The 16,199-nt window shown below is 37.0% G+C and overlaps 1 protein-coding gene across 4 annotated transcripts in view; it reads right to left on the bottom strand.

The window, feature by feature from the left end:
• Positions 1–16,199, bottom strand: part of LOC109241809 (cycloartenol Synthase-like) — a 28,900-nt gene extending 12,701 nt beyond the window's left edge. For 3 of the 4 annotated variants that reach the window (XM_019408606.1, XM_019408604.1, XM_019408603.1), the window contains exons 1-13: positions 15,800–16,124; positions 15,468–15,689; positions 9,682–9,867; positions 9,464–9,553; positions 9,127–9,321; positions 8,932–9,016; positions 8,362–8,528; positions 5,740–5,928; positions 5,318–5,431; positions 5,054–5,176; positions 4,821–4,943; positions 4,650–4,748; positions 3,177–3,233 (exon numbers count right to left, since the gene is read on the bottom strand). In XM_019408606.1, the coding sequence (XP_019264151.1) occupies positions 3,177–3,233; positions 4,650–4,748; positions 4,821–4,943; positions 5,054–5,176; positions 5,318–5,431; positions 5,740–5,928; positions 8,362–8,528; positions 8,932–9,016; positions 9,127–9,321; positions 9,464–9,553; positions 9,682–9,867; positions 15,468–15,665 (1,626 nt within the window). In that variant the 5' untranslated portion in view covers positions 15,666–15,689; positions 15,800–16,124. The other variant, XM_019408605.1, reaches the window with a different exon arrangement.

Raw genomic sequence — 16,199 nt, 5'->3', positions numbered from 1 at the left:
AAAAAAAAAAAAATAGTTTAACATATGTTAAATTCCAACATAATAATAGTAAGTTCCAGTACAACTTAATAATTAGGAAACATAATAAGTTTATAACCACATTCAACAACGAAATTCCACTTTAATTGCATCACTCATTATATGCCAAGTTTGTTAATGACTCATTATTTCTAATATTGGGAGGTGTAGTTTAAAAAATAAAATAATAAAATAAATAAAAAATAAGCAATTACATGAAATCACAAGAAGTAAATATAGAGAAATAAAAGATAAATAATGTACAAAGAAAAATATTTTTTAAATTTCAAAAGAAATTAAAAAGTAAAATAAAATTAAATAATTAAAATAATAGAAATAAAAAGTTATAAAAAATAAATTAAAATAAAAACAAAAAGGAAAGAAACTAAAAAGCAACCTTGCAATTACACAGTGTAATTACCACCAATTCTCACCTCCCCTTGCGAATTGGAGAGTGTAATTACACCCCTCCAATTACACCCAATTCCATGCTGACCAAGTAATTAAATTACTTGGCCAAACAAACATGCCAAACAGTGTAATTACACCCGATTACACCCAAATCCATTTTCAAGGTGGCTTTCCAAACAAGCTCTAAATGGTAAATATGACAAATATATCTAACATGAAAATTACTAAATGCAAGATATAGCGTAGAGGTAAGCAAGTCTATAGCATTTGTGTTATTAGTAGCATTATCCATCGAAACCGACATTATTTTATCACTAATGCAAAAATATCTGCAAATACCCGTAACTGCGCTAGCAATAAACTGCCTGTGTGTTGTGAAGCAATTATTCTATAAGCAATTATGGGTTTTTGTATTATCCAATCCTCATCAATCCAATGACACGTAACAGTAAGGTAATCTCAGTCATTGTTAATTCTACGAATATCAGTTGTAATAGCAACACGACAATTTGTATGAGTAAATAAGTAGCGAAAATATTGTTCATATTCATGCTTATATTTATAAATATCACTATTTACGGTTGTGCAAGGAAAACCTTTATAAGTAGGATTATAAATTTTTTTAATGTAATGCACAAACGCAGGGTCAGAAGGAAAACTGTAGGGTAAGCACATGACAGTTACCAATTTTGCCAATTCTTCCCGATCTTTTCTTGGATCATAATATAAAATACCACCGGTAATCGTGTTAATGCTCGGTTGTAATTGATTTGAACAAGTACCACTAGGATCAGTATGACTAGGACTACGTGCACTTTTCCCCTCGGCCGGAGCCCTATCATTAGGGTGTTTAGCTGTGTCTAGCCAAAGTTCCCATCTCCGACCGCGTTGGTGCATATTTAAAAGCTAACTCTTGACCACAAGTTTTACACTTAGCCTTACTTTTTTCAACTAGTTGAGTAAAAAAATGCCAAACAAGAGATGTTTTCATCCATTTGATAGGTTCTCTAGAAAAAGTAGGGGCAGTAACGGGAGTATCAGTTGGGTCATCATTAAGATTAGCAGTGTTATCACTAGTTGGGTCAACATGAGGAGCATGACTAGTGGGTATATCATCGCCCGGTTGAGCTTTATCAAAATCAATTTCCTCATCATCATTTTCATTAATAGTAGTATAATCATTAGTGTAGCGAGCATTCATTAATTCATGGCCTAAAAAATCATCGGGTGCCGTATTATGGCAAAATTCAGTGTCGGTAAATTATAATAAACTGTTATCGGTATCAAGAATAGCAGGTGCAGGACGACTACGGGGTTTGGATCGGGGAGCCGGGGGCGGGGGAGGAGGAAGAGCAGTACCACTAGTTTCGCCAGTCTTAGATTTTGCCTTATCCTTACTTTTCCCGTGCCCAAAAATATTTCTTAAGGAAGACATCTTAATTAATCAAGTAATAGCAACTAAATAAAACAAACAAAACTATAATATTAAGATTTAAGAGTTGGAACTAGTTTACCGAATTGACGAACAACTTGGCGAAAATTGATTATCGTTGAAGACTTGAAGACTCCAATTCACCAACTTCACAATTTTTTCACAAATTCTAACAAACTCAATATTTTATGACTATTTTTTTTTAATAAAGTAAGCAATAGTAGCAAACACACAATTTTTTCACTATTTTTTTATAAAGTAAACAATTGTAGCAAGTATTGAAGAAAATTAGAGAGATATTATGATAGATTGATATTGATTTTGTAAGAAAACTGAAAGATGAGGGGGTATTTATAGTAAAAGACAGGAAAAAAGTATAATAATAAAAAAGTTTGGGTTAAAAATTAGTTTTTTTTTAGGGGGGGGGGGGGGGGGGTTAAATGGCTATTTTTTGAAGACTTTTTAATCATTTGGCCAACGACTAATCTGTTGGGCCCGTTTGGCCCGCCATGGGACCGGTCCGGTCCGGTCCCATGGCGGTCCTAAATGGTAAAACCGGCCTACGAGACCGGCACGAGCCCACCAACCGCGTGCCAAACGGTCCCGGCCCGTTTAGCCCGCGGGCCGGTCCCGGCCCAGTTGTCAGCCTTATGCGCAAATAAGACTAGGCAAAATGGTAGATGGGTGTCTAGTGTGGTCTATAACACTAATGTATTTAGCTAAAGGAAGCAGAAAAGTAGGTTAACAAGGACACAAGCATTAAGTAGAATGTCCTACTGCAGCAATAGATGACCAATTGAACCCAATTTTCATGATTCACTCCACGTGAGCAAACAAGACCCGCTTGGTGATCGCTCTTAACTTGTAGCCAAATAAGCAATCAACTCTAGCACTGCGCCATACTGGTGGTTCAACATTAGCATTTCACCAGGTTTTACCATAATAGTGAGACTTGTGGGCAGAGTATAGTCGTAAAAACATTTTAAGAAATAAAGGGGACCATAATTCTAGTGGATGTTAATAAGACCCTTAAAGAAAGAAGCCATTAAGAATCTGAACATCCCCGAGCAAAATAAGAAGAAAATATTAACTAATTTTCTTTTTCTTTCATAGCAAGAAAGGACTTCAGAAGTGAAAAACAAGACTGTGCTATCCTACTAAGCATGAGCAGAATCACATTGAATAATATGGTGTACATAACTCCACCAGGTTGACAAAAATGTTTATATGTGTAAAAGCGTAAAACCAATGACATGGAAGAAAATATTTTCTACAGGGTAACATGCAACCAAATGTTAACTTTCAAAAGAAATACCTCTAACCACGGATATGACCTCGATAGTTCATATGTTGCAAAGCCACCACCACTATTCTGCACACATACCAGCAAAAAGTTTTCTCAGTGATTCCCAAGACTGCAGTTTCAGGAACAACAGGACCAAACAATAACAAAAAATTGTCTTTAAAACTTCAGAAAGGCATAGATTTTATTCGACTGGCTTTGAGGAAAGGACCTAGAGATGTTGCTAAAGTAAGCTCACTATCAACTGGTTGGAAAACTGCAAGTTAATTTGCGTAGAGCTCACTTCGAAAAAGACATACTCTAAAGTTCTCTGCATTATGAGACCAGAGGCAAACTTTTGGAATTCCAACACCTGAATCGGAACTAGTATATACAATCCCATAGAAAAGCCACAAGAAGATGCAGATCATTCTCATATCCAGAACATGATGTTGCAGATATTCTGAATGACTTGAGAAACCAGAAGATGCCTCAAATCAGAATCTTCAGATTCTAATCCAAAGGAATCTCTTTTTGTCACTAGTCCCAGCAGTATCATTTTTCACTCCCAATCACTAGCAATCTGGAACTACACCCATCCCATATCAATAAAATATGCAGAATGTTTAACAGATAAGTAGGTAATAAACAAAATACAGACACACACACAGAGAGAGAGAGAGAGAGAGAGAGAGAGAGAGAGAATAGTGGGAAGGGAAGAGGCAGTACGAAAGGACAAGAAAAATACAGAGCTTGTGTAATGCAGAGGGAAGCAGAGATCTATTTTATGTGAGACTACCTAGGGAGGTGGGAACTAATGTATAAGTTGTTTTACTTTTTACATGAAGTTAATGGAATGTCTAACAACCTAAATTTCAAATGGAATGGTATCCAAGTTATCCACTGCATGAGTTTGGAAAGCAATCCTGCTTCAAGTCAAACAAGTTAGCTTGATTTAGCTTTTAAGAAACCAAATTAGGCCCGGTTACAGTAATTTATTTGCAAGCACAGTGGACAAAATCATAGCAGGTGTTCTTCCTGTGTTTTATTAGAATATGTACAGAAGCCAGGGGCAAAAACTCTGCAAATGCCTCCTATCCTTTTTCAGTTTTCATAACTATAAACAAGACCAAAGTAGAGGCTTTCTGTCAGCTCCTAGTACACATTTTAAGATACTAGTTCTTTAGAACATTGTTGCCTAAAATATGATGCGCAACATGAATTTAGCTTAGTTACAAAAGCCTCTAAATTATAAATTTAGCTTATTTTTCCGCCAGAATGCATAAAATCCAAACTTAACATCCAACCGTCACATTAAACATTTTGGGGATGCAACTGAGAACCTAAAAGCATCAAAGAAAAATATTGAAGCCACTCTTGCAATTGTCAGTTTGTTTACCCACAAAATGCAGCCTTCACGTAAACGTGACGGAAAGTGCAATGCAAAGTCCATACACAAAGAAGTATGGAAAATGATATGAAATAAGAAGGAGAAAATGCTATTACCTGTAAAGAAAGCAAAACATTTACAGCATCATAGAAACGCTTTGCCTCCAATGGATCACCGACTATCTCTGATGGTAGTTTTGATAATAGAAGAGTTGCCTGGTAGACACTCACTTAGGTTAGCAGAAATGGAAACATATCAATGGTGGAACACTTGTTACAAATTCTTACTTTAAGTCCCTCTGCAGTACAATCTGAAATGGGCCATCCGTGATCTGCAGTTGAAAAGGGCCAAGCACCTTTTGAAATATGACGGTACCAGAAATCTAGATTGCCTGGGCAATCATCTAACACCTTCAAAACAAAGGAAGGAACTTGCAAGTTAGATCAATATCAGAGATAAAAATCAAGAAACTAATATGGCAGGTTACACCATAGATGATATGACAGAGAAAAGGTTTTACCTGTGTATTTTTTATGAATGAATGCGCTTTTCTCAATGCTGAACCATATTCCTCGCCAAGCTCTGTTGCAATGATTGCTTGAATTGCAAATGAAGTATCCCAAGATTGACTTCCATTGTATCCCTGCAATATGACAACATATCATATATATCATCAGACAAACAGAAAACAAGGCTTATAAATGACCAACACCAGTATAACTAATGTAGGACATTAAGAAACCCATATTTCAAACATTAAAACTGGGGACTGATATTTGTAGACCTTCATTTTCATGCCATCTTCAGCAACCCACATATAGTCATGAATTCTTGGAAGGTGCAACTTGAAAGCTTCTGAATTAGGATCTTCAACCCAGCAGCAAAGCATATTTAGAATCTGCAAATGAAAGGTCAGTTTTTTCAGGAAACAAAGGAAGATCATACTCTATATTATTCATCTATCAGGAGCAACTGAAACATGCAGACAAACAACAGAAGAATAAAAGAGTTGCCAAATAGATAACTCATTGGCCTAAAATTGAATGCAAGGAATTAAAGCTAAATAAATGCTTCAGAACAGAAAAGCATATGCAAACTGTATTTTGACACAATTTTGGAAAGGATCATCAAATGGATTAACAAAGACAATTACTATAGTGTGTGGATTAACAAAGACCTTTACTAATGGAAATTAAGGACCAATACCTTGTTTACAGGTCCTATGCATATGTAACGAGTGTTTTCATCTTCATAATGAATGTGCTCCATCACTGTGCGGAGAGCTTTTTCTCTCAATCTTTTCCCTGGCCAATGCATCAGAATAGGTTCCACAACCTTGTGAAGTGAAGCCCACAGGATATCTTGTACTAGAGGGTGCGGGTAGTAAAGGTCTTCCTGCAGAGAGTTTAGGTAAAGTAACAGAAGGTACAAACCAGAAAAGGAAAAACAGTATAAGTTGCAATCCACATGTCTTAGTGATGCAGACGAAGAAGCTACAATGGGTCTTATTACTTTTGGCTGCCAAGATCAAGTTATTTGCCAAGTTCATACATGTGGACTTGCTTCAAGCCTTCAAGTACAAGAAGCACAATTGTACAAAGTCAAAAAGGCCCAAGTCGTCAAAGAAGTCCAAGAAATCCAAGTTTGAAGTTTCATTGCAAACAAGATAAGGACTTTTTTTCCTTCCAAGAATAGGAATTCTTATTTGTCGTTTCAGTTTCTTAGTATGTTTACTGGAGCCCCAATATAATTCCAGACTTCTTTACCGCCATGAAAGGATGAATTTTCATAAGTATGCATGGACAGAAGATCTCTCAATGACATTACCATCAACGGCTATCAATCTGGTTTGAACAATGTTGTGCATTATTAGTATTACAAGAACATATGCTTGATCTTCGTGTTTATGTTTTATTATAACAGTGGTATCTGAGTCAGTATTCTAGTAACCCAAAAGGTAGGTGGCAATTGTGTCATTTTGCCAAAAACAAATGACAAAAGAAGTGCAATTAGTGGGCCATATCCCATAATGCAGACACAAAACAGGAATAAAGTGTTTTAAGGGTTTGATAGCTATCAGATTCTCCACAGAACTTTATAAACCAAAGGCCATTCATTTGGCTTTACTCGAAAGCCGAGAGCTAACGAAGAGGAAGAGAGAGGGGAAGAAGAGAAAGAAAAGGGAAGTTTTATGTGTTATATAGGAGTGAATGTTAGGCTGCCAAAGTTCAACACATCCACAAGATGAGTGCCGTAGAGATGCGGGTGCTAAGATGGATGTGCAATCAAACAATATTAGACAAGATTAAAAATCACGACATTCGTCACAAGATGCAACTTAAACACATTTAGGATAAATGAGATAAGGTCGCTTGAGTTGGTTTGATGATCTTGTGCACCAACCTCTGATACACTAGTCTATAGGTGTGAAATCATGGTGAGCGAAGGTGTTAAAAGGGGACAACGTAGACCTAAAATCATATAGAAAAAAATTGCTCAAAAGACCTACAATCTCTGACTTAGCAAAGATAGGGCACAATGGAAAAAAAATATTTATATACGTGATACCAATATGTTGGGAGTATGTTTTAGTCATGTTAATATGTTTACTTTAGGTCCTATGCTTTCTAGGAGCCTTTTGATCATATTATAGATTCTTATGCCAGTACAATATAGAAAACTTCTAGTACTTTCATTTTTAGTTTTATTTTGCATAATGTTGACCTCATATGAATTTAAATGGGAAAAATGGACAGTGGGGATTGACCGACCCCAACTGGTTTAGGACTGACGTGCAATAATTATTGTTTATGCCCCACTCTTTGAAGTTAAAAGGAGACATCCGTAGTTACTCTTCCAAATGAAAGCATCGAATAATAGTCTGTGAAGATTAGAAGAGAAAGGGCAAAAACCCGACATGGTAGGTTTTAGTGTTTTAAAAGAATGACTTAGGCGGTGCAGCATAAGCCCTGCGCTTCGCCTCTCTTAGGCAGCAATTTAGTCAAACAGTAAGGAACTAAAGCATGCCCCTGCTCATAGACTTCGACTTGAAGACGGCGACATTAAACTGTCAATATAGCTAAAGTAATTTTATTAATTATTATGAGACGCTGTTAATGAATATGTGAATACTTCTTAAAAATTTAACATTTTAGTGTTGAAAAATAGTAACTACATATTTTTTTATAGCTAAAGTGATCAACAGTCACTCGGTAAAGCCGAAGGTCTAACGGAAACAGTCTCTCTGTCTTCTTAAAGGTAGGGGTAAGGTCTGCGTACACACTACCCTCTGTGGAGCTACACTGGGTATGTTATATTTAAAGTGATCAACAGTCACAAAATATTGATCAAAAATTTAAAAATACATCTTAAATAGTACTTCAACTTAGTTCACAGGAATTATACTTCATAAATTTCACTTACTTAAATTTTTATTTATTTATTTGTTATATAACTATTATTTATTTTTATAGTTGTTTTTCTTGCATTACATGTATGTTTTTCTATTTTTTTCTCCTTGGTTGATGCCTTTCTTCATTACCCCCCCCCCCCCCCCCCTCTTTAAATTGCATATGCGCTTTAAAACATAGCTAAAAGCTGATCTTGGCATTTTCTTTGCTTTTCACCTTTAACGACACCGGGGTTTACTTCTAGGTAGATTTACAACGTGAATGAGATGATGATCGTTTCGCAAGTTATTGCATATTAGCTCGATCTATGTTATCATGATTTCGTTACAGTTGGATGTTTCTAAATCTTTTCAAGATTGTCCAGAACAGAAGGGGAAAAGCAGTAAATAAACACACGCAAATTACTGCTCCTACCAACCTTTGCGCACTCATTGCGTGCTTTATTCCAATCTATTTCATGATAAGGCACTGTAAAGAGCTCCTTTCTCAAAGATAACACTGTTGGCGTGATTGGGCCAACGAACCTTTTACCATACAGGTAGCACATAGGAAGATAAACCATCCTGCAGTGGCACCACATTCTTCCTGGAAAAATTGGATGAAACAAGAGTTTCCATTTCTTAGAAAAGACAAGAAGCATATATTCTTGAGAAACAAAATCAGCAATGCATTGAAATGCTCATAATACAGCTAACACCATGATTTGACTATTTAGCATTATTGCAACAAAGGCACCAATAACTAACACAAAAATGACAAAACGAAGTGAGTGATGACACAAAAAAAAGTTTTTCCTGTGAAAATATTATATCTTCGAACCTGTTTTGTTTCAAAATTTATTTTTATGAGCACATTAATAATGAGCTTATGTTTCGCCCATTTATCCACTTGCCACATTCACTGAATAGGTTGATTTTCCCATTATTCTATTACAGGTAATGATTTTCCAAAAAGAAACAAATGTAAGATGTTAAGGAAGGACACTAACCAGGATGAATTGGAAGCAAGTAAGGAAGAAGCCATATTTCCGGAGGAAGTGGATTGTTCCCAGACCAGTCGAATGCTCCAAGCACCTTATATTAATTTATGAAGGAATATAAAGTTTATTAAAATATACAATTTATTCATCCATCTAAAAGACATGCTTTCAAACCAAAAAGATGAGATCTAGAAGTTACTGAACTGCGAGCCACATTTTCCCCCACGAAGTAATGGCCGTGGCACTACCATGATCCAGAATCCATTTACGACCCTTCTCCATGGCCCCTTCTCCGTCATTAGCTCCTTCTCCAAGTAACCTTAGGGTAACATAGCTAAAAACAGAACCAAACATGGTGCTGTGGCCCTCAATGTGCAAGCCCCATCCACCATCACTGTTCTGCAATTCTAACATTGTTAGGACACAAGCTTTTTCGCCCAGCTCCAAGATGTGAATGTTGAAGGAAATTTTTTAAGGAAATATAATCAGCAAACTGAAAACAAAAGCAGAGATGCTGAGTTATCAAAAGGACTATACTTGCCTGATGGTTATAAAGATATCGAATCATTTCACGTTTATGTTCGCTTGTTAATACTGCATTGAGTGCCCCCGTAACAGATAGAGCAATGACCTGTTACAGATATAAAAGAAAACAAAATAAAATTGTAAAACAGAAATTATGACCCAATTATAGGGAATACGAAAATTAGAAGTATCTCTTAAAGTTAGGCAGCAAGTAGCAGCAATAGAAACATGTACCATGCCAGGCATTAGAAACATCGGCCCTCCATAATCTCCAGCCCAGTGACCATCAAGAGTTTGTAGAGTGGAATAAAAACTTAGTGCTCTTCTGAGCGTGGTAGCTACAGTATCTTCTGTAATATCTTCATTGCCTTGTACTTTGACTTGGGGCAAAATAGTAATTCCTGGATTCTCCTTTGATAGCTGATATACAAAAACAAAAGAAAAGGGGGAAGCTATGATGACATGAACTGGAAAATGGACATATACTCCAAGGGCTAAGTTGTATTTGTTCGGCATTCTCCTATTTTATGCCTGTCCCGAAAAGATTGGCACCTTCCTATATTTAGAAACTATTTAATGCAGATATTGTATTTTACCCTTAATGACATGCTAGGAATTGATAGGACTTGTGGATGCAAAGTTATTTTTGGTATTTTATGTATATTTAGCTTATATGTCAGAAGTCTTCCTCTTTTTTTTTTTTTTTGAATTTCGTGTCTAGTCAAACACCAGCAAGCAAACGGAGGAGTACTATTGTTCACAAACATCAACTTCTACAGGTTATGAACAATGTGATTACCGAGAAACCAAACAGATGTAAAGCAATACATAAGGGATATCTTATTTTGCATTCTCCCAAAAGAAAGCAAAATATAAAAAATAAGCCCTTCACTAGGGAGATTACACTCAAAATAAAACTACTATGAACAACTGATTTTTCGTTTCCAAATCCATTACATTTTATGGTACAACACACTCCCCTCATTCCTAAAAAAATGACACTAATTTCCTTATTAATCCATTCCAAAAAAGAATGGTACCTTTCTACATTTGAAAACAGTTTAACCTGAACTTCTCAATTTACCCTTAATGACAAGCTCTTGTGGCCACATAAATGTTATGGTATATTTAAGACCACAAGTTGCGAAATTCTTATAACCACACAAATGCTATAACATATTTAAAACCGCAATCCTATAGTCATCTTTCTTAAATTTCGTGCCAGTCAAACTACCCATATAAATTGAAATAGAGAGTAATAATTTTCTCTTGTTGATAAAAGGCACAACGTTTAGTCTTTTCATCACCGTTGATAAGAAACTTGCCGAAAACTAAAACTAAATGAAATTCGAGAATGATTCATCCCATCATAATGGATCTCTCCTACCACTACCTACTAGTAGATCGATTTAGAAAAGGAAAGAAATGCCGATTAAGCAATTCTTCCCATCCAAATAAAGCAAGTCACCCGTGATTTGATAGTTTCATATTCTGTTGATGCATGCCACCAGGATCCTCAAAGTCAAACCATTGTGTTCGTTCCTCATCCTCCTTCCAATCAAATCCAGCTAATAAAGCTTAGAATGAAAACATGAAAGCTATAATGATAATGTTTCTAGTCAATTCAAATGAGGAGGTTATCTTTAGATTGTTAACTTCTCCTTTCAAAGTACGGTGTCAAAGTCACTAGAGATTTTCTAACAAACATTGCTCAGCAAGACATTCTGCCACATATTCTCTCAAATATCATGAGCGGAAAGATACAAAGATTTGAGAGTTTGCTTTTTCTTTTTCTTCGTCCCTTTTTTTTTTCCTGTTTTGGTGTGTGCCTATGATGAAATAATCGGAAAGTAGAGACAGGTAGATTATATACTTTTATCACAGCCTACAACACCTTTTTGGTCTTCTATCAAATTCCTTGGAACTAGAGACAGGTAGATTATATACTTTTATCACAGCCTACAACACCTTTTTGGTCTTCTATCAAATTCCTTGGAACAATTTTTTGGACGTCAACAAATCAAAAAACACAGTTCTTCGAAAAATCACAATAAAGTAAAGGAAAAGGAAAGTCACACCTTACCAAAAACAAAAGGAAGTCACTTTATTGCAATCAATCAACTACAACTACACCCTCTAAATTCATTGTGCTCTAACAGGCCCTATTAAGAGGATCATCATAGTTAGACTATTTTTACATTAGCTCTCAACCTACTGCAACTTTTCTACTTTGTTAGACAAAGAAAATTTTAAAGAAGAAACGATTTTAACTCAAATATCCTACTGCTTTTGTCCCAACTCCTTTTGTTCCAATTTATGTGACACTTTTCGCTTTCCGAGATTCAAACTATGTGAACTTTGACCCTCATTTTAAGATGTATTTTTTCAACAAATTGATATGGGAAAAAATACAACTTATAGTACTTTTGTATAGTTTTTACAACAACAACAACAAACCCGGTGTAGTCGCACAAGTGGGGTCTGGGGAGGGTAGAGTGTACGCAGACCTTACCCCTGCCTTTAAAATGCTCGGATCGGCTCAGGGAGGAATAAGAAATAACACCAAAGCGAAAATACAAAACTAACACTAAGTAATGCAAACAGAAAACCGAAACAAGGCAGCAATAGAAATAACAGCAATCTAAGGATATAAAGAAGAACCAGAAGGACGCTAAGAGATGTAACAAAGCTACTATGACAAACAAGGACCACACTCAGCTACCTAACCCTCTACCTTTATTCTCAACATGCACACCTTCCAATCAATGGTCATGTCCTCAGTCAGCTGGAGCAATGCCATATCTTGCCTAATCACCTCACCCCAATACTTCTTCGGACTGCCTCTACCTCTGCGTTGGCCCTCCAACGCCAGCCTCTCACACCTCCTCACCGGAGCATCAGTGCCTCTCCTCTTAACATGCCCGAACCATCTAAGTCTCGTCTCTCGCATCTTATCCTCCACAGGGGCCACGCCAACCTTGTCCCATATAACTTCATTTCTAGTTCTATCCAACCTGGTATGCTCGCACATCCATTTCAACATTCTCATTTCAGCCACATTCATCTTCTATACATGAGAGTTCTTGACTGGCCAACACTCCGCCCCATATAGCATAGTCGGTCTGACCACATTCTTAACACACAAAACACCGAAAGTAAGCCTCCATTTCATCCATCCCGCACCAATACGATGTGTGGCATCCTCGTCGATCTCCCCATTCCCTTGTAAACAGAATCAAGGTACTTGAAACTTTCTCCTAGGAATGACTTGTGAATTAAGCCGCACGTCTTTGTCCACAACCTCAGTCGCGCTACTGAACTTGCACTCAAAGTATCTTGTTTTGGCCTGCTCAACTTGAAACCTTTAGACTCCAGAACTGCCTCCAAACCTCTAACCTTTTGTTAACACCACATCGCGTCTCGTCAATCAGTACAATGTTATCTGCAAATAACATGCACCACAATACCTCCCCTTTAATGTGACGCGTCAGCGCGTCGATTGCTAGGTCAAACAGAAATGGGCTAAGGGCTAACCCCTGATGCAACCTCATCACAGCCGGGAAGTGTTCGGAGTCCCCTCCCGCTGTCCTCACCGAGTCTTAGCTCCATCAATGTATGCAATAGGAACGCCTCTAACCTCCAAACATCTCCACAACACCTCCCTTGGCACTTTATTGTACGTTTTCTCTAAGATGATGAACACAATATGTAAATCCCACTTCCTCTCCCTATACTGCTCCATCAACCTCCTAACAAGGTGAATAGCTTCTATAGTTGAACGCCCCGGCATAAATCCGAATTGGTTCTCTGAGATAGACACAATCTTCCTCACCCTCCGCTCCACCACCCTCTCTCATACTTTCATAGTATGACTCAGTAGCTTGATATCCCGATAGTTATTGCAATTTTGGATATCACCCTTGTTCTTATATAATAGGTTCATCATACTCCATCTCCACTCCTCAGGCATTTTCTTCGTCCTAAAAATGACATTACATAACCCAGTTAGCCGTTACAAGCCCACCCTACCCACGCTCTTCCAAAGTTCCACCGGGATTTCGTATGACTGGTCGCTCTTCCCCTGCTCATCTAGCGCATAGCCCCCTCTACCTCCTCAAATTTTATACGCCTACAATACCCAAAGTCCCGACGACTCTTGGATTGTTCTACGTCACCCAGCACAGTGTTCTTATCCCCCTCTTCATTCAAGAGTTTATGGGAGTAAGTCTGCCATCTCCGACGAATAAGTGCCTCATCCAACAATACTCTGCTGTCCTCATCCCTGATGCACTTCACTTGGTCCAGATCACGGGCTTTCATCTCACGCACCTTGGCTAGCCTGTAAAACTTTTTATCCCCTCCCTTGCCTACAAATTTAATTTTCAAATATTGAGTTAACTTGTTTCAATTTAGCTTCAAAGATTAGTCAAATTGACTCTCGATAAGCGAAAAGTGCCACATAAATTGGGACTGAGGGAGTTCACTTCATTTGGGGATAAATCTTTTGCAGACCAATTATCCCATTACTTACCCTATAAACCAAATATGCAAAAAGTATAAAAGATATTTAGTTTCTGACACATTGCTAGTTAATCATTAAATGTCCATGGCTCTAACATAATATTTCAAGGAATCCAGGAGTCCAACAACAAAACAAACGAGCAGAAACGGATAGAAGAGAGTGACTGGATACGTACACAACCTGACATTAGTTCCAATTCATCAACAACCTGACATGGATTACAAAGCTTAAATTTTCCAAATAAGACAGTCTTAGAAGCTGAACAATTGCCAACTCATAAATCATTCTAATAAAAATATAAAAATAAAACCAGAAAAACCTTTCAATACTCAAGTCTTAATCCTTTTGACAGATTCTAGGCCCATCCTTGTAGATCAAAATGCGCCAGTTAGATAGTTAGCAACAGTCTAAACACAGACCACATTATTGTTGTCCTAATTACTTCTCATTTAAATGTCAACTATAGAGACTTTTTATCTTTAAGTCATGCAGTTCTGAACAAAGTTGAAAGCAAAGACACCATAATTTCACATTAAAGTTAAAGTTGCACTAATTATCCATAAGCAATAGAGCAACCAAGCACAAAAAAACTGCCAGAGCAACGAAATATGAAGAAACTGGCAGACCATATACAATGATGTATAATTGAGCATAGCGGGAATAGAAACAGGGAGTTACTTGACAGAAAAGATTGATTAATCAAGTCCATTGAAGGTCTCCAATTCGAGTCCTGGGTATGGAAAAAAAATACTCGTACGGAGCGCTTCCCCCTTTAATGGGCCTTACGTGGTGCGAACCCGAATTACACGGACCCAAAAAAAATCAAGTCCATTACAAGATCAAAGCCAACAAAGAAATTGCTCTGGCGTGGTTGTATTTTCCTCCACCATGTAAAGCAAATCAATCCCTTTTCAAAATGTACACAAAACACAGAGAACTTGAACAGTACAGCACTAGATAAACACAACATATCCATTATTCTTTGAAGCTGACACCTCTGTGCTGGCTATAGACGGACGTACAGAGCGTCAAGGACGGGCTATGCGTCCCTAAACTTCTGAAAAACATATTATCATACTTTTTTTATAATCCAAACTTCACTATTACGGTAAATAATGGGTCCGCCCCTCTACCCTCTAAATCAATTAACATACCTGCATTTTTCAACACCCCCTCCCAAATACTGGAAACCTTATTCGGCTAATGTTGAGTAAACTATTGCCATTAGCGTTAAGTTACTTCGAAATTTCCTTTTGTGTAATTTTCTTCCAGCATATTGTTTACTGTCAAACTATATAAATCACAGAAAACAAAAAGGTTTAAAAATTAAAAAATAAACTTATACATTTAAGATTTGTATAGTAAGACTAACAGGATATGCTAGCCAAAAGTCCTAGACCCGCCCCTAGTGCAGTAGTGCATGCAAACTAAGAACAGCAGTTTTTGAGCCAAAATGCATTTGCTAATTTAATTAAGGAGGAACTAGACTTTTTTTTACCTGATAACGCATAATGAGATCAGCACTATGCTTTTGCTCAAAGCGATGTTTGTGGAAATGCTCACGAAACTTCTCGATCTCCGCCCGATCTTCCGGAGATCCGAGTTCTGGATCAAACTCCCATAGCTCCCTACCTACATGATTGTTCGTTGTCCGTAGCCATGGATTCCCTCCTTCTGCTATCTTCAACTTCCACATTCTTCTACAGATTCACTCCGATTACTGCAACATGAATAAATAATCACAAATCACATACTCAAATTTTGCATAAAAAAAGTTAGTGGATTGTTAACCACGTTGAGAATTGAGATAAAGCTAAATCGAGGACTTACAAACACCATGAGCTGTGTGAAAATAACAACCATTAAAACAAGTGACAGTGATAGGGAACTGAAGAAATAATTTCAGAAATGGGTAGACGAAAATAAATAGTACTAATAACTAAAAATGGACAAAAGATAAGAGCAAATGTATGTCGACTCCGAAAAAAAAGGGATTAAGAAGCAATAATTCAAATGTATATCTCTTTTAAGCGTATGAATTCTGAAAATTAAAGAAAAACATAGCAGAAATCAATCGAATAATAGAACAAAAAAACAGAGGCGTGAGAATGCATTATGGAAATCGTAGTGAATCTGATGATGAATACAAGAAGAAGTGCACACCTGTATGGATTAATTGAGAATCTCGAAAGAGATGGAGAGAGTCAGTGATTTGTTTTTTTTTTTTTTT

The sequence above is a fragment of the Nicotiana attenuata genome, unplaced genomic scaffold (assembly GCF_001879085.1).
Source record: "Nicotiana attenuata strain UT unplaced genomic scaffold, NIATTr2, whole genome shotgun sequence".
Classification (NCBI taxonomy): Eukaryota; Viridiplantae; Streptophyta; class Magnoliopsida; order Solanales; family Solanaceae; genus Nicotiana; species Nicotiana attenuata.
Note: the sequence above shows the minus strand (reverse complement) of the source record. Positions and strands in the feature narration are given on the sequence as shown.